Source organism: Pundamilia nyererei, unplaced genomic scaffold (genome assembly GCF_000239375.1).
Source record: "Pundamilia nyererei isolate P.nyererei 1_Seehausen unplaced genomic scaffold, PunNye1.0 scaffold00009, whole genome shotgun sequence".
In the NCBI taxonomy this organism is placed as follows: domain Eukaryota; kingdom Metazoa; phylum Chordata; class Actinopteri; order Cichliformes; family Cichlidae; genus Pundamilia; species Pundamilia nyererei.
In genome coordinates this window covers 4,523,624-4,543,239 of record NW_005187410.1, presented here as the reverse complement: position 1 = coordinate 4,543,239, position 19,616 = coordinate 4,523,624, and the positions used below count along the sequence as shown (strand labels likewise).

The 19,616-nt window shown below is 39.5% G+C and overlaps 2 protein-coding genes across 4 annotated transcripts in view; one reads left to right on the top strand and one right to left on the bottom strand.

Annotated features, from left to right (window-relative positions):
- rapgef4a (Rap guanine nucleotide exchange factor 4a) overlaps nt 1-1,281 on the bottom strand; it is a 36,069-nt gene extending 34,788 nt beyond the window's left edge. Inside the window, exon 1 of the mRNA XM_005723650.1 lies at nt 1,161-1,281. Coding sequence (XP_005723707.1) covers nt 1,161-1,228 — 68 coding nt within the window. The 5' untranslated portion in view covers nt 1,229-1,281. The remainder of the gene's footprint in view (nt 1-1,160) is intronic.
- A 9,234-nt stretch (nt 1,282-10,515) lies between these two features.
- ppp1r9ala (protein phosphatase 1 regulatory subunit 9A-like A) overlaps nt 10,516-19,616 on the top strand; it is a 37,852-nt gene continuing 28,751 nt past the window's right edge. For 2 of the 3 annotated variants that reach the window (XM_005723482.2, XM_005723481.2), the window contains exons 1-2: nt 10,516-10,736; nt 11,255-13,285. In XM_005723482.2, coding sequence (XP_005723539.1) covers nt 11,423-13,285 — 1,863 coding nt within the window. In that variant the 5' untranslated portion in view covers nt 10,516-10,736; nt 11,255-11,422. The remainder of the gene's footprint in view (nt 10,737-11,254; nt 13,286-19,616) is intronic. The other variant, XM_005723483.2, reaches the window with a different exon arrangement.

Here is a 19,616-nt window from a genome sequence, read left to right as displayed (position 1 = left end):
GATAGATAGATAGATAGATAGATAGATAGATAGATAGATAGATAGATAGATAGATAGATAGATAGATAGATAGATAGATAGATAGATAGATAGATGTGGCCGTGGCCAAAACAGACTAAAGGGCCACATCTCTGTGACAAAACCATCAACACAACAAATGGTGAAGCCAGCCTGCCTGCAGTTTTTCTGACTTCATAGTGTAGAGGTTAACACATTCACCTAATAAGTGAAAGATCCCTGTTTGATCCAGCAGAAGATAGAAAGAGTCAAGGAGGGGCAATTGTTAAAAAAAAATCTATGAGGTTAAACACGCAGAGTTACCTGCTGTGGTGACTGTTTGTGAATAAGGGAGCAGCAGAAAGAAGCAGTACTTTATATGAGTCCTCAGTAATACTTGTACGTGGCTGCTATGTTGGCACAATCAAGTCAAAAGAGCACAAGATTGAAAAGTTGACTGATTTTCCTGCAGCATTATGCCAAGCAGAAAAAAGATTTTTGCTAGCTGAAGGACTCCAATATAGTTAATGGTCATAGCTTGGCCACCCTTGCAATAATCCTCTATGTCCGCCTGCATTCAGCAATTTCATTACTGCTCACGGCAAAAGTTGCAGAACAAATTTCTCTCAAATAAAAAAGTACTATACATTTATAACCATGACACATATTAAATATCTTTTAATGTCTTATTATAATGATATCAGTATTTGATCTTTGATCTTCCAGTAGTCACAGAAAGCAGTTTGCTGCTGATTATTACAATAATCCCAGATAGTGAGCAATTGAAGTAAGTAGAATGCATCAAAGAGCCAAGTAATTGGCAAGTAATTTGACATAATTAATAAATCCCAGTCTGAAGCTGATGCCTTTGCTTTCCCCAACTCTACAGCTAAGTGGATCACTGTGCGTGACTCCTTTAGTCAACAGTGAGGTCAGAGGCTGTAGGAAAGGTAACCTTGGCGCGTCCAAGGATGCACTAACTCAAGCTGTGATCGGACTCACGACGTCCTAATTCCGTTTATTTGAATGTTTAAATGCAGCCACTGAAACACAACGCCCAAGTTCCTTACAGGATAAAAATCCAAATCGCGATATTTCCTCGTTAATTCATCGCTCTTACACTAGCCTGAGATGGGTCGGGTGAAATGGTGTAAAGTGATTACCTCTTATCCAGACAAATCATCCACTCGGCAGATTCCGAGGAATGTGAAGAAGTGTGCGCTGCTACCATCTTGCGATCCTGCTGTTGCTGCTGCTGCTGCTAATGCGGAGGAGAGGGCTGGACCAACGACAGCAGCGCTTCATCTGCCTTCACTCACTCACTGCTGACAGTCCTCGCTGTCCCTGCTTACCTGGGCGGGAGCAGCGTGGACGAAAAACAGCCCACACTGACGGGTTTTATGCAGCTGTAGTGAAAAGCTATGTTGTTAAGAAAGAAAATCTCAAACTGAGGACGGCAACAGTTTTCAGCAGAGATGTGGCTGAGGGAAAACAGAGCTCGGTCACTCATTATTTTTTTCAGCAATGGAGGTCAGTTTCTGCTATTGCAATTTTTAGGCACATGCAGGTAAAATGAACGCAGTCTCATAGATCAGTATGTCCCAGTGTTCGTGTTAAGATCAAACTGTTGCTTGGAATTTTCCAGTCATTTCATTTTTAGAGCTGTTGAACTTACACCGAGAGCTGTAAATAGAAGCAGCTTTTGTTGCTTGAATGAGGTGAGTCAGCACAAAGTGGCACTTCTCTACTGAAGGATACTGTTGCAAAGGTGAGGTGGAGGGCATACAGGTGACCTGTGATTGGTCGTAATCACATTAATGTTCATAAGTATTTAGACAGTGATACAGCTTTTGTAGTTTTGCTTCTGTGAACCGCCACAGATGGTTTAAAATCAAACAATCGAGACGTGATTGAAGTGCAGACTTTCAGCTTTGATTTATTGGTTTTTACAGACCTTATTTTCTGAGTTCCACCATTTTCAGAAGATCAAAATTAGTTGGAAAATTGACTGAAAAGCAGCTCCATGGCTAGGTGAGACCTGTTGTTCATTTTTCCACTGGCATTTTCAATATGAGGTCCAAAGTGATGCAAAAATAAACCAACAGCAAACCACTTTAATTTTTTTATAAACAGAATGGAAGAACAGGTTGACTAAACAACAACAAAAGACCCGCAAGACCACAGAATAATTTGTGATGTGACAGCTGATAGAAGTAGCAGGATGAACTCTGAAGTGTACAGGGATATAAGCTCCACTCAGATTCAGGCAAATGCTGAAAAACTAACCAGACAGCTCTTCACAGTACAAATGGACAAAGAGCCAAAGTCGCAAAGGCAACCCAAGATTTCTCAGGGCAAAGAAATAGGATAGTCTTCGACGGCCAAGCCAGTCACCTGATCTAACCCAGTGGAGCATGCTGTTCAGACATTTAACACAAAACTGAATGGAGAGACACCCACAAACAAGCAGCATCCAAAGGTGGCTTTACAAAAGACCTAATGGAGCATCTCAAGGGAGGAAACAACATTTGGTGAAATCCATAGATTCTGGACTTCACGCAGTCATTGACTGGAAATGTTAGGACATGTATTTAAAACAATCCCTTATTTATTTAATATTTGTTTAATTTTGAGGGTCTGTCAATGGAGGTCTGTGCTTAGAAATAGCTACCACCTAAACAGTTTAAGTTAAATCCCTTTAATTTAAGCTGAAATTCTGCACTTAAATCACATTTTGATTGTCTGATTTAAACTCACTGTGATGGTGTAAAGATGCAAAATGGCAACAAAATCTTTTTTTTCTTATAGATTGTGGATCTGATCAATTACAGACTGCATACAGTCAAGTCCAAAACACTGAAGCAAACTATCTGAGTACACATGGCTGTTTTAACTGACTGCAGCACGCCTCTCATCCCTGTATAGTGGATGACATTTCCAACATATCAAAGTGGGAACATTTTCATAATAGCCATGAGAAAATTGGGCTTTGTTATGACAAGCCACATAATAAAAAGCCCATTGCTTTACTTCAGTTACCCTGGCAACAAAGTACCTCATAGAAAGAAAAACCAAGCCTCTGTAATTATTTTCTTTTCCATCATCTGATGCTCAGATACCTTGGTACCTAAGTTACAGGCTTATGTTTATTTATTTATTTATTTACTTAATTTTTACTGAACACAAGTCATCAGCACTAAAAGGCATAAAAGAATACTCTTCCTAAAAAAAGATTTTTGTCTCTAATCTCAAGTAAAGAAAGTTTCATCCACAAGTTGACTAAATCATAATAAAAGTAGGGCTTCTAAGTATAGTCCTGTTTCCATCATTTAACTAAATATTTAGTTAATGCCTTTCAGGGTGGGATTAACAGGAGGTAGTGAGGTTTGGATAGTTTGAGAGAAACACCAAACAAGAAGCAGTCCAAGAGGAAAACCCTCGACCAGAGCAGGAATAATATTGTACTTTCTATATATTCATTTTGTTTTACGTTAAGATGTTTGTAGTGCAGTAAAAATAAGTGCAAAGATTTACTTGGCCTTTTGAAATCTGTGACTACTGGAAGATTTAATATAACTGATATAATTTTGAGTACAATTACTTTTTTTTTTTTTTTTTTTTTTTTTACTTGAGTAGATACAGTAAATACCGAGCATTCATCTTCCCGTTTAGTAAAGTTCATTTATTAAAATTATGTTTAATAAATATCAAGTGATTTTTTTGTTATCACAAGTTAATTTTTTTCAATTAATAATTATTATTATTATTAAGAAATATTGTACATTTATTCATATTATTACATACTTAAATGGTTATAGCGTCTTATTGTAATACACACAACAAAGCCATAATAAAATGAATCAGCTTTTCTCCAAATGTATCCCATGCCAGCATGTTCTTGTCAGTCTGACAACTATTGTCATTTCAAATAACTCTATGTAGCATTATTATCACTTTGACCTTCAGATCATCTGTTGATGTTGAAGGAGAGGTCAGAGGTCAAATGTTAATTTTTGACCAACAAACCATTAAGTTGACCTTGGTGACCTTGGTGGGTGAAAGACAAATTTCAATTTTCAACAAAGTGTTAATATGACCCAACTCTACAAGATTTTTTTTTTTAATCAGAATTCATTCAAAACTCTTTTTTTTTACAGACAGCGTAATGACACGCTTGCAAACACTGCATAACCTTCTTTGTGGGGATAGCATTACATAAATAATAAGATAGTGATAAAAATGGAAGATCTTAAAGATAAAGGAAATGTTTCGAAACATCAGATCTGCACCCAACACCGGTTCCAAAGTGGTTCTCCTTCAGGAGAATTTCACCAAGCCAATATTTAAAATCCAGTTCCTTTACTGACAGCAAGATGGCAGCATTTGTTCTAAAAAACCACCTAAGAACAGATGAATCCGGGCACAAACCTATTCGATTCCTGGAGCCGAGAAAAGGGAAGTGCATTCAGTCTTGTTTTGATTTTAAAAATGTAGGCGTCTAACCAAAGGGAGCTGTGCCCTGCACCTGAAGGAAACTTTTAGGTGTTTCTCTGTCTGTTTCTGATCTTTCAGTGGACCTTAAATTAAGATTGCGTTGTCAGCCCACATGTTTTTCTTCCCAGTGAGCTGAACTTACATGTCTTGCCCTTTCTTGTTAAAATAAATAGCTGAGGTGTGAGGCTGAGTTCAGGCCAGGGCATGCATAACACAAAACACGCATTCCTGTAATGCTGCATACCACTAACTCACAGCAGCAATGGACCAACACATAACAATGTGCGAAGACGTCAACATGCGCTGCAGTAATTTGCCATGCACTGCAACTCTGCAAGCTATCAGTTCAAGACATAACAAAAAGATTTACGAAGGTAACGACTGAAAGGGTTTTCATTTCTTTCTGCTGCAAACAAATATTTGTTGTAAAAGAAAACAGAAAAGAGTAGTTCTGCAGAAAAACAGACAAGACACCAGGTGTGGAGTATTTCTTGTGCCTGCAAGAGTCTGAGACACTGTCTCAAAGGTTCCACTCTCAGCAGCTCACCTGCTCCTTTTTCCATTTGGTTTTCCCCGTGCATTCGATGGTGTTTGAAATGTTGCTATAGGGACCACTGGCTGCAATGTGCCATCGTATCCTGAGCCCACTGACTGTGTATGTGGCTTTTCAGGCCCACAGTTGCTAGGAGATGCTCCTGCAAGCTGAAAATGGTAAACACATGGACACATGCAACCCTTATGTGCACACACAGCATAATTTCAAAATGCTGATGAGCATTTGGAGAAATATTTGCTACTGCTGGTATATAACTCTTTTGAAATCGGTGCTTCACAAAAAAGTATCTTCAGGATTAAACGTGTTAAATTTCTTCTTGTCAGATAATAATTCTGAGCCATGATATATGTGTTTGCAGACCTAAATTACTGAATTACAATGCCACATTCAAAAGAAGTTGTGTTTAAAGCAATGTGCTCCATAATTTACACTGTTCCAGCACGAGTTTCAGCATTCCCATGGCGGTTAAATGTCACTGGATTTACATAAAACAAATGAGCACAGAACACCTTTGAAAGCCGTGCAGTATGGCGTAAACAAGCAAGAAGCTTGCATAAACTACATGGGAGCGGCTTTAAGGAGCTACATAAAACTTTATATATCAGATAACCACGTCTCAGATGGAATGCTAGGGCAGATAACTCCAGAGGAAATGCCTGAGGACTGGATCTTTTCCAGAGATGTCTCCATCAATGTTTTAAGGCGCAAATTTACAATGATGGGCTAAAACAGCCCAAAATGCTTTCTTATTTTATTTATAAATATACTCTGAGGAGAATTTAGTAATCGGGATCCTAAAGTAGTGATCTGTGATAGGAAAAAAATCAGAGTTGTTCATTTAATATTTCATAACCTATACAATTAAAAATGTAGATGGGATTATTCCTTAGGCAGCTGAATAAATAACACCATCTGCTCAAAGCTCTTGCTACTGTCTGGTTTCTCTTTATCAATAATTACTCATCTATTTGCATTTTGTTATATAACGCTCCTTGTAGTTGCATATACACTTACTACAGACTGTCTTCAACACATATAAATATTTCTTCAAATGTAACACTACACATGTTTAAAACATCCAAACAAATATCTGCTAAGCTAAAATCTATATACCATTATTAATTCAAAGGTGGACTCTGATTCGCCAGTTTGTAACAAAATATTCAAATATTCCGTTGATGTCTTCTCGCACTTGATCTGGCTTCTGTTTCCTAGGTCAGCTTGACTGGATGATATTTTTGCAATGTAGGTTCTTAGCCACTGAGGAAATCTGACGGCGCTCTCATTCAGCATCTTTGTAGCTGAGCTCAAAAGACAGAATGTCTCTTTTTTTTCTGAATCAAACCACTGTACATGGACTGTGTAGTGGAGAGTTAACTCGCACAACTATGGCTCTCCTGGGAGGGGACCTGATTTGTAAAGTGAATATCAAGTAAAATCTGCAGGCTTTGTGTTTTGGGAGTTTTATCCTGCTACGATGAGAAACTGACTGTCCTGTACACTCACTTTGACAGATAATTTAAGCATAATGAATATGAAATTAGGTACTAAAAACGGACCCAAAATACTAATTAAAGCTAGAGCGAGCACATAAAGGATATAAGATCTCTGCTGGTGACCCATTTTTTATTGAGGTCATATATATTCTCAGTAGATACTTCTGACAGACTTTGTGTTATATGGAGAAATACCAAGTCACGATCACTGCTGAGACACATGACATTGCTGAATTCATGACACCGTTAGTCCGTGTTATATTTTTAATTAACACAAGCAAAGTATTACACTACACACTACAGCTGAGCCAAACTGCCCTGCACTTGTAGTCAATATATTTATGCAGTTTCTGCAGGTTTTTTTTTGTTTGTTTGTTTGTTTTGCCTCTGCGTACCACCGCAGTGGATTTTAAATCAAGCAATTAAAATATGAACTTGTAGACTTTCACCTTTAATTCAAAGAGTGTAACAAAAGTTAACTCAAAAGTAATTGAACAAAATACAGTGATTTGAAATATGAGGACTGTTTTTAATACTTGGGTGAAAATCCTTTGCAGCCAATGAATGTCTGAAGTCTACAAACCATTGAGATCATTAAATGCTGCACTTCCTCCCTTGAGATGCTCTGTCACGCCCACAGCTATACAAACAACCTTCAGTTGCTGCTTGTTTGTGAGTCCTCTCTTCAGAGTTGTCTTCAGGGACTGAAAAGCTCTGTTGAGTTGAATATCACATTTCTCTTGGGTTGTTTTCCCATTATGCATTCAGCCATTATCCATTTACATTGTGAAGAGCTGCCTGGTCAGTTTTCCAGCATTTGCCTGAATCTGACCGGTGCTTAAAACCATGTACACTTCAGAATTCATCCTGCTACTTCTAGCAGCAGTCACATTATCAATAAAAACTAGTGACTAGTTCCACTGGCAGCCAAATATGCCCAAGTCACAACAATGCTTCCACCATGTTCTCTTGCCCCCACCATTCTGGTTCAAATTAATCTTGGTTTCCTCTGTTTAAAGAATTATTTTGTGCGTGCTCTTTTCAGAGTTTTCTGCCAAGTCTAATTTGGCCTTTCTGTTCTTGAACATAATCAGTGGTTTGCACCTATTTGAAAACCTTCTGAAAACTCTCTGTATTTAGGCGTCTGTTGATGACAATGATACGCCTACCCCCTGGAGAGTGTTTATGACTTTGTTTGATATTATGAAGGTGTTTTTGAAGTTTTTCTTAACCATAGAAATAATTCTACCATCATGCACTTTAATTATCTTTTGTGGTCCACTAGGGCTAGAATAGAATAGAATAGAATAGAATAGAATAGAATAGAATAGAATAGAATAGAATAGCCCTTTATTGTCCATGCTTCACACCAAATCTGTAGGAATAAAATATAAATAGTAAGACAGCAAGAAAAAATAACAAACAGGAGAAATATATACAAAACAAGAGAAAGGCACGTAATAGAAAAGGCACAGATTAAAGAACAGGTTGCAAAGGTTGTGCTGCTGAACAGGTCAAAGCATTCTCTCTATTTCTTTTTTAATATGTACAAGATATTTTATTTAGTCAGTCCTAAATGTTTTGCCCTCGGTCTGATAGATTTATATTGTTTTTCCAGTCGAATGATGCTCTTTTTCATTAGCATCAGCATCTTTTTGTAACCTTGTTTTGAGAGTTAAAGTGAACATCTACAGAACTCAAGTTCAGTGCTTCGAATCAACAAGTGTCAACTGGTCATAAAGACGGAAAAGGTAAGATTGCAAAAAAATCTTCTGGGCCTAACCGTATGCATTTCAGTTTGGTCTTGTTGGAATTGTTTAATTTGTCTCTCAGCGCTTAGCGCTGCACTTCCTGTTTCACATTTTAACCCAAATTGGCTCTTTAGCGTGTGTTTGTATGATTATGTGTTACAAACTTTCTCTGCTTTGCCATATTCCTGGTTGCACTTCCCTCCAGAAGCTATACATTTCTGTAAATTTCTAACCATCTGCCTTGAGGACATACAGGATGTATACTTTGGACCTTATCATGAAATGAGCTCTGCTCCAGTGGCTTTAGAATTGAAGGCTTTTAACAACCCCAGCATCATTCCTGAGATAAATCTGAGTGGTCAAAAGATGTGATAAGAGAATGATAAGAAAGGCAAGCATAGAAATGCATTTCTCGCTCACAGAATAAGACTTCTTTTCTTTATATGACCCTATTATCTGCTCTGAACAATGGGCCCTTTTCACACATTTTGAATTGTGATTGAAGGAAAAAATGTCAGTGCAGCTAATATTAACAACCACTCTGTTCTACTCAAATATCCCAGTGTAACACTGACCGTCCTTATGTGAAAAGCTCAGCATGAAATCAGTAAACTACAATTTCATTTTATTGCTCCACCTGTGTGGTGTCAAAAGACCTATTAATCTGATACCAGAAACTACTGACTCCCCTGGGTCTTGGGCCTTTGAGGAAGGTCAAAGATGTCCAAGCTATAAAAGCAGAGACAATTTTCAATTACAGCACTGTGCAAAAGGTCTTGATCCACCCCTCATTTCTTTATATTTTGTTATTAAAGTTGGAAGCAAATTCATTGATTTATTTAAACAATAATGCAAGCATACAAGTCAGCGTTGTAATTAAAAGCAAATGCAGAGGTTGTACAATTCTAACGCATTTGAAACTCAATATTTGGTACGACCACCCTTATTCATCAACACAGCCCGAGCTCTTTTAGATAAGACTTCTTGTCATTTCATAAGCAGTCCTTAGGAACAGGCCAGGCTTTTTGAAAGACATTCAAAGCTGTCAAAGCTGGATGATCGTTGCCTTTTGTGCTATTCTCTTTCAAGATGATCCCACACTACTTCTGCAATGTTGAGCTCCAGGCTCTGAGGCCAATTCATGACTGACCTGACATTCTGTGTCAGGTCTTTGTTGGATTTTTTTTTCTCAATTCTTAAGGACATGACTTTCAGATATAGTTCAGCTGTTTTCTTATGCCTGCCATTTCTTCTGTCCAGTTTCCTTAGATTTCTTAAGGACACAGTACACAAGTTTTTTGGGAATCAGCTTGTTGACTCAGAAATATTATTGTATGCCTGTCAGTTTCTTATGTTTGACATTTGACATTCAGTTAAAGAAATAGGAACAGAAATAGGAAAATATCAGGGCACAATATTATGTGTTTTTGTGTGTGACAGTTTTGCGTAGACACAACACTCCATCTCTTGCGTTAAGTGCGCTTTTTATGCTTGAATGATTCATAGGTCAGTGTTTAGTGTAAGCACAAACATTCCTCTGAAAATGGTCAGATACAAAGGCTGGGCTGGAAATGAGTGAAAAAGCAACTATGTCTATATAAAGCCTGGAGAAATATTCTTCTTAAAAATTACAAGAAAGCCTGACTCCTTGGAAGTGAAATATAGAAAAATGAATGGTGGCTCAAAACCTTTGTGCAATACCGTACGTGACACTATGATCATTGACATTTTTTATTACACAGCCTTCGCCTGTTTAATCTCAGATCTGTTTGGTCCACACTACCAACTTATTTTATTGCTTTTATATTAATCTTTAATCCGAAGCCCAGATACACCTAACGGTATCATAACTTTGTTACAGCTTGAGGAGTGCTCCTGCTGTGGTATGTTGGCCAAACTGAACTTAATGTGTGACATATTATAACAGCAAAAAGTCAGAGATCCCATTCTACTGGAAAGGTTGTAAGGAAATGCCTTTTTCATTGGGGCCTATCTAAAGAAAAATAATGGTATTGTTGACATGCTCTACATGTTCTGCAACGAGTACTGTTAAAAGTTTCCATTTTATCCGCCCGAAGCTTTAGGTGAGCTCTCTGACTTTTAGGGTGAGCTTCCCACGCCTTTCCCTCCACTCCTCCTCGTGTCTGTGGAGAAATAGAGTGGAGGGTGGAGCGAGGAAAGCGGTGGGTTACAGTCCTGGAATGTGCGCGCGCTCCCGATCACTCCGTCTGTCCCAGCGGCGCGCCCGTGCAGACAGACAGAAGACTCGTGTGCGCGCGCAGCTCCGCGGCAGGTCTGGAAGTGCAAAGAGGAGGCAGGGGGGAAAAAGCCGCTGGAGCGGGGGAATGATGGCGGTGAGCAAGGAGAAGGGACAACTTTGGTAGTGTAAAACTGAAACGCTTGACGAGTTTTAGAGGGCTAGCACGATGGAACAACAAAGAGGTGAGAGGCTGAGAAAGTTGTTCACCTTGGTGTGGTGTTTTATGTTGAAATATTGTCAACAACTCGTGCTGGAATTGCCACAATGAGTTGTCGAGAGCGAAATACCAACGTTCGCTCCTATTGAACTGTTGGCCGACTAAGCTGAAGTTGGTCGCGCTTTTTTTTTAAATCAATGTTTGGCGGTGCCGACGTTTTGAGTAATGTTTAACCGGTTTAATTTGTTCAAAAAGAAGTTCGTAGTTCATTAAAGTGGCTTTAGAGCCTCATAATGTTGCTGTACCTTAGCGCTAATACACACAATCGGCTGTTCACGCTAACCTTTCCAAGTTGCTAGCCAAATGAAGTGCAACATAAGTTGCAGGCTTACCTGAAGCTACATTTCAGGCTATTTTGATTTGAAAGTTGAACGACCTGTTTGCGTCCAGTTTCTAAAATAGCTAACGTTGTCGTTGGCTGTGGTGAGACCGCATTGTTTCGTCCATGCACTGATAGACTTTGCTCTGCTTTTCTCTCTGTAGGAGACTTTACTGCTTGTGCTTAGTTGATACAACCGTGCTCCAGAAATTCTCCGCCGGACCCATGACATCAGTTGTGTAAAGTTGTCGAGGGACAATTGCTCACCGTCAAACACTGCAACTCTCTCCAGAGCTGGATTTTAAGAGTTGTGTGCAGCGTAAACAAACAGAATGATCAAAGCGGAGAGCAAAGCAGGCGAGAGGAGCCTGAGGAGCGCGTCCCCTCACAGAAATGCATACAAGTCTGACTTCCACGCCATTAAGTGCTCCTTTGATGGGACAAAGTCCGAAAATGCGTCTAATACCTTTGCAAATGGATCCAGTGACAACCGGGAGGACTCAAGGGGGAGGCCTTTTGGGACCAGAGTGAACAAGATAAAGAATATATTCCTACAGATGGATGGTCAGCAACAGGAGAGCCAAGATGGGAAAGTGAATTTAAAGTCTGATGTAACCCAGGTGTCTCCACCAAAGGTGCAGTTTCCGGTCAGCACTCACAGACTTAACTTGAACAGTGCAGCAAGCCCAGAATCGCACATTTTGGATAAAACGCCCAAGGGAGAAGATGCTGAGATTGACAAAGTGGCCTTGGCAGAGAAGTTTTCTGTGACCAGAAAACTCTTTGAAAGGGGCATTAAAGAGCAGCCTGGCGTGGAAAAACAATCTCCAAACAGAGTAGTAAATCGTTTGTCACTTGGAAGTGCCTCTGATGAAGGGAAAAGCACAAGGAGAGTATCGGGATCAGAGACCACTAACAAATCAGAGCAAACCCCTTCACCTGCAGTTAAAAATCGGCCAGATGAGAAGGCTGATATTGAGAAACTGCCTCGGGTGTCACTAAATGCGGGGCCCTTGTCAAAGAGGTTGGAGAATTATATAGTTGAGAATGACTCAGAAGACAGTAGCACAACATCTGCTAAACAACACAGTACCACTGCACACATAGTGCCTACCTCTCCAACAGGGGACACCTTACATAAACCTACATCTCCTGTTAAAGACGCCGTAGACTCTTTCTCTGATGCCACTAACAAAAAGAGAGACAACAAACCAGCACCTTTAGGGACAAATATTGGGCCAAAACCAACATTTCCAGCTACCAGTTCAGCATCCAAATCAGTTTCTTTTACAACCGATGCCACCCACAAACCTCTCTCACCAGAGCAAACAAGCCCAGTTAGCCATGGTCACAAGTGCTTGACATCATCTGGTGATGGATTTAGTAGGACATCTGTTGACTCAGAGAGGGGCAAACCACAAAGTCCACCCCCAAGGGATGTGAAACAGCCTCTTCCATCAGCTGGTGGCTTACAGAATGACAACGGGGGCAAATACCCTGAAAAAGCCAAGAGTAATGACCGTGTAGCACGCAGTCCTGTTGGGGACAAGATTCCCAGTCAAAACTCCTCTCCAGAATCCAAAGGGGTGGGCATGGTACGTGCTGAACTGGTAGTGGTTCAGCATGAGTCCTCGGAAAGTGAGGAGAATGAAGATGAGAATAATGACGATGTGTTTCAGGCTCAGAAGGTTCAGCAACCCAAAGATCAGCAGTTAGACCTGAAAAGAACCCATGCTCCAGAAAAACTGAACTGTACCCCTGCCCACCAGGTCTTATTAAGAGATGACACAAAAGAGGCACAATGGACTGCAGAGGATGTAGGCGAAGGTACACTCTTAGAGGATAATGGGGAATTTGGGCTGAAAGAGAGAATGGAAGACAATGTAGTTGTGAGTCGGGATAGTGAAGACACACGTGACGTAGATGATGAAGCAGCAGCAGAAGAAGAGGGTGAGCTGGAGGAGCAGGTGGGCCAGGGCATACAGGATAGAGCTTCTCCAGTAGTGTATGGTATAGAAAATGCAGCGTTTGTGGATGACAGGGAAGTGGACCAGGTCCTCAGGGAAGAGGAGGAGGAAGATGAGGAGGATCAGATGTATGGGGAATACGATGACTGTTATGAGGTCCTTGGTTTGTCAGATGAGGAAGAGCCTCCCTTAAAAAGGAAAATCAAGTTCTCTACGGATCCCATTCTGGTAAGTATTTTGTGTTGTTTGCATCTGAAGCATTGTTGCTCATCTGAGACAAAAACAAAAAAACCTAAAACAAATTGCACAGCACCTTCATTATAAACCACCGTCGCACTGACTCAGCAGTGGTGTCTGACTGGGGTGTTTCCCAGAAGACACAAGACAAATGAGTGTATGCTCAGAATGAATGCTTTTGTTGGACTTGTTGACGTCACAGCTGCTGCACTGTATCATCAGATGAGTTTTGCCACAGCTGAGAAAATCTAAATGATGCTTCATTTAATCATAGGGTCAAGGAAAACAGGTAGTTTGACAACCTTGTCTCCCTAATCCCCATGACTAATAGGGGAGCTGTTTGGGGATAAGGGGGGTAGTGGTTTTGTTTGGTCATATTTTTTTATAATAATGTTGACTTTGCTTAAAAGCGTCCAAGAGTAGGTGTTGCTGAACAAGACTGCAAGGAGGTAGACTCATAGAAACTGCACTGTATGAATTTTTTATTTTTTTTAAACTCATTTAGACAGGTTATCCTTTTGATCATGAATTATTTGTTTAAGGAATTTTTCATGTCTGTCCAACATGGATGTGCGTATTTATCCAGTTTGTCCAACAGCTCTTTTTGGTTGACCCTGGCTAACAGTAACACTTGTTATTTTTTATTTACATTATAGTCCACCTGAGTCTCTAGTTTTGTTGGTGTTGGTGAACATTGAGAGGACAATTGTAATTAACATATTTTTGACTTCTTTCTTATGACTCATCTCATTTTACCCAGAGATGGGGGTTTTCCAGGCTTAGTCACCACCTAAAGCATAGGTGTCAAACTCTGGCCCGCGGGCCAAATTTGGCCCGCAGCCTAATGTCATTTGGCCCGCGAAGCCATAGCAAATTACTATTGGAGCAGGCCTACTGGTATTATACAGCTAATATATATATTGTTTAGTATTAAGCTTTGCTTTTTCCATATTCAGTTTTTCAGCAAAACTTGTTGGAGTCCATAAGAAAAGATTCATTCTTATATCTAGAGGAAGATTTTATTTTTTTTTCTCAATAAATATTAATGTTAGCCCGCGACTTTGTTCCAGTTTTGAATTTTGGCCCACTGTGTATTTGAGTTTGACACCCCTGACCTAAAGGAACCTTCTAAACATTAATTCATGGACATTAAAGAGTCTGTGTCACCTTATTAAACTATTCAATTTTCCTGTTATTACCCACCACTGCATAAACACAAATATCAGTTATACTTGAGCAAAGGCATTGTCAATTAACAAGGCCAATTAAAAAATTTAAATGCTAGTTTGTTTCTTTTTTTTTGTTTTGTATTTGTTTGTTTTGGGTTTTGTTGGGGGGGTAGCAAGTTCCTCTGCACAAATTCCTCTGGGATGTTTCTCTTTCAGTCCCTGTTTTAAAAAAATAATTCCCCAAATAAGCAGTGGTGAATTTCATCTTCCTAGAGTAGGCACATAAGTGGGAATATACAGACTTCTAGACTAGGGGATAATGCATCACATTGAATTTAGATTTAGCAAAGACAACCCTGTACTATCATTTGTTTTATATATTGTAGAAGTTTGCACTCTTGTTTTTCAGCTGATGTAATCTCTTTTGGTATTGACACAGATCACGAGCGCAAACATCGCCACCTAGTTATTAGGGGGTGTGAAGCAGAAGTGATTTATTTATTTTTTTCCTGCTACTGATACTTAACTGTCATCATATCTCATCAACCTTTTGGTAAAACAGGGGAAACGAATCACACCAGCAGATTTCACACAGCATTTGAACAGCCCAGTGTTTATCCAGGCCTTGAAATGTGCTGTTATCTGAGGGTGTGGGGTCCTCCTCCCTATCCCAGTCATCCTGGTAGGGGGTCCTGAGAGAGGGGACCAGAAGCTGACCTGGCCTGAAGGGGACACAAACTGTGTGCCTTAGCCCCCCAAAATCTAGCTATGACAGGATTAAACACAGCTTTATAGACACATGTCACAGCAAAACACTAAGCTGTCTTCTCTGTAGCAATTCACTGTCTGTAAAAGAGAACTCCTTGATATCAGGTTAAATTAGTTCATATGTAAGTTTGTATCAGTGGGCATCTGCAGGGCTTGTTCCAAATTTTCACATACTAAACTGCTGGCATGACACTTAAGTATGTGAACAATATGAAAATTATAGTCCTTTTAATATACTGTTTTCTTCTTCTTTCGGCTGCTCCCTTTAGGGGTCACCACAGTGGCTCATTTGTGTCAATCCCACCCTAGCATCTTCCTCTATTACACCAATGCTCTGCATGTCCTTTTTCACTGCATCCATGAATCTTTGTGGTCTTCCTTTTTTCTTCCTGCCTGGCAGCTTCATATTCAACATCCGTTGGCCAGTATATCCACTATCCCTCTTAGCCTTGGACATCTCGTTTTCAGAAAACTGATTTATATATAATGAATTATATATAAATCAGTTTTCTCAACTAACGAATGAGTTACTTTGTTCATAACAAAAAAACAAGTGTGTCATAGTTTGCTAGGTCAAAATGTTTGCTTCACTGATGGTGCATCAGGTGGTGCATACATAGTAAATTCTGAAAAAGAACCACAATTTTGATCAATATGTGGCACATCTAACCAGAGCACTGATTGCTGTGTGGACAGTATGTGGATGCACATTATGGATATTGTCATCCATGATGTGGGCAAGTCGGCAGTGTAGTAAGTACACCTAGTTATTAATCTTACTTGGTTGACTCGCAACTTCTCACCCTTTGTCAGTGGCATAGGCTCCAGCCCCTCCTCAGGTAAATAAGTGGTTAGGTTGGATGGATTTTGATCAATGATGTTAAAATGAATTTCCCTGTTGATTTACATGTATGGACTAATGTTAGTTAGTATGAGTGCTGTCCACAATACGAGCTTGTTTTTGCTTCAGATATTTGAGACGTTACTTGACAAGTAACTAAAGATATAAGTTGAAGATGATGCCTGTGATTTTTAGCTACATTTACAAGTATCACTCTGAGAAAAAGACAGAAGAAACCAAGTTTCTTACGTTTTTCCTCAGGCTATGTAAAGACTTTTTTTGGGTGACACCTTTGTGTGTACAGTTTAGCTAGCTCAGACTGAGCAGCATTCTCGTGGTAGAGAAGACTTGAGATTGGCAGCATTACTGTCCATAGATTTTTAGGTTGGTGATTTATTTATTTAGTTTGGGAAAGAGTTGCTAAAATCAATCAATCAATCAATCAAAATTTATTTATATAGCACATTTTTAAGACCGAAGTACACCAAAGTGCTTTCCATTAAAATCGCAGTACAAAAAATCACAATAAAATATAAATTACAAATATATAAAATAAGATAATTACATAATCTAAATACAGAGCCAGATGTAAATTACCCTAATTCGCCTTAAATGCCAGATCAAACAAATACGTTTTTAAACGTGATTTAAAAGACTGAATGGAATCTGACGCGCGAATATGAAGAGGGAGAGTATTCCATAGCCTGGGTGCAGCAAAGGCACGGTCTCCTCTGGTCTTCAGCCGAGACCTAGGTTGCACCAAGAGCAGTTGGCCCGATGATCTTAGTGCTCTCTGAGGGCTGTACAGACAGAGGAGATCAGCTAAGTAGTCAGGTGCCTAAAAGACTGAGAAAAGTGGTGGAATCTTTCACTGATGTCGCCAAGATGTCGATAATGACGTGACATGACATGATGATCATTGTCTGGAGTGAAAAGTATGTTGAGGCTTCAGGGCTGTGTGGTTAAATAGTTTTCCATTTGAAAACAAAAGATAATGAACGCCCAAATATAGAAACTGAAAACCAGATACCTTATGCAACAGACAAATATGTGATCAGGTGGATATTCTATGTGGCTCTACTTAGACTGTGATTCTTTTTGAAAAGTAGGGCTGATTGATGCACACACTGCATCATAGGGCAGGAGTTTGTTAAAACGATGATATCTGCCCGGATTTGGACCACAACAGCGTGGGCTGGTTGTGCTCTCATGATTGTCCCACAGTGAACATTCCTACCTGGAAAACTAAAGCCTTTTGCTAGCACAGCATCATTCTCCACTGTCTATTAGTCAGAGTTGGCACTGGGACTGAGTGCACTTGAGTTGTAGCTGACTAGGAGAGAGGAAGTTCTTTGTACTCTGCCTTAGAACAGTATTAACTCTCTAAGTAACCTGAGTATTATTGACGGAGGAGGTGTGCTGTGTAAAACAAAGGTCCTCTTTATGAAGGAAAGACACTGGACATGTCTTTCCTCTTTATGGAGGAAAGACAGACATGTCCAGTGTCAAAACGAATCACGCTGGATGAAGAGCTCTTCTAAGGCAGTCCAGCAACATGTAAAATACCAAATGATTGACTACCAAATGCATTTCACAAATATGATACTCATGATGTTCTATATAAGACGAATAAAGGTGTTGAAAATAAAGCGGGTAGGATAGTTACACTTTAGTAGGACAAGGAAATGTTGCTGTGCTGTTAGCCTGTGAGGCCTTCTAGCTGAATCAGCAGGATAAAATGTTGCACTACTGCATTACAGGTCCCATATCATTAAAATACATTTCTGCTGAGAATTTTCTAAATGAAAGTACGAGTTGTGAATATGTAAAGTCTCTTACTCCCAGCAGTCTTTCAGCCCCTTTGTAACAAGAACGTTTGCATGCCAGTTTCCCCCTCTTTCTACTTAGAAAATGGGTAACTAATAGGCTGGAATTGAGCTAGAATTTACTGATAACGGAGTATCAAAGCATGCTGCTAACATGCACTACTGTGCATGGTCAGGAGCAAAATGTATTTTAGCAGACTTAAAGATCATTAGGAGTTTAACTGTAGGCTGTATTTAAAGTTGTTTTTTTTAGGTAGAAGCTTAAGCTGTTGTCAGACCACTCTTTATAAAAAGGAACTGAAACTGTTGTCTTGGTTAAAACCATCAGTCTCTGCTGATAACAAAAACAGTAATTTTACCTTGCAGAATGCATAACTAGTTAATGTGTTGGTATGACTAATGTACAAACATGTTAATTCTGACTCGAACAACAGTAACCTGGTGTTCTGAGGTAATAGGAGTTTTTTGCTTTTCCCCCTTGAGTCTGATAGTTTCAGTAAAAGAAACCAAACATTGCCTGGTGCATCTAATGTGGTCAACATAATGATTAGCTTTAATCACTGTACACAGATCAGATCTCCAGGAAAATAAAATGCTGGCCATGAACTGTGGAAACTTGACCAATTTATAACCGATAGAGAAGAGTCGTGTGTTACTTGGACTTAATTTTGCTTTGTCTTTTTCATTGCAGCTAAACACAGCTGGCTTTCTGTTCAGTTTACATCTGTTTTGTTTTCTTCTCTCTTCTCTGCACTCATTTATATCATATTTCGATACAGCTGAATTCACAATCAGTCTCTTCTTACGGGCATATTTTTCTGCTCCTGTTGTTAGACAACAGAATAACAATGAAATGTTGACATTAACATGGCCCATTTACACAAGGAAAAACTGCCAAAACACTGGAGTCATTTACCAAGGCACTGCACTGTTGAAGTCTAGTTTTTGTTACTGTGACACTGTCTGATGAAGTCTACATGCTCTTATATATCATATCGTACATACTCGGATTTAAAAGCAAAATGGTCACTCAGAGAGCCGACTGTCTGTTTTTAATTGTCACCAAACAAATTCTGAACAAGGACATGCCTATAAACCATTAAACAAATCTTCGTATAGCACAGTATGTTTGTATAACCTGGATTTCTCATTCTTCCTGAACACTGTAATAGAGCAAAACATCAAGCATGATCAAATGAACTCTTTAAAATAAACAATCTCTCCTGTAGGTGTGTTAGCTGTTTGGGGTCAAAGTCTGCAAAATCACTGTCGGGCCACATATTTTCTACATCTGTCCAAATTGTCACGGTTTTGTGTGTTGTGTTGCACACAAAGAAATTTGAACATTATACATAAGTGGTTCATAACACACACAAAAAGGATCTGCACCTGCTGCTTTGCTGCACTTACAGAGTCACAGGAAGTGTTACTAGCAGTTGCTGGTCAAGTGACTGTATTGTCCTTTCTCAAACACACAGGGTGTGGTTTAGGATTGTACAGTTCATAGCACATCTTTCTTTGTTTGCACTGTTGGTGATTACACTGTACACATGGGTTGCCGTCCAAGCACGCACCTTCTTTTATTGGTTGGTGTCCCATATGCCCGCAGTAAAGCTTTTGTTTGGGATCTTTAGACATTTCAACTGTCATGAAGATCACAGTTTAATGACTTTAAAATGAGGTGAAAAACCGGGAGAGCCAGGAGTGTCTCCCCCCCC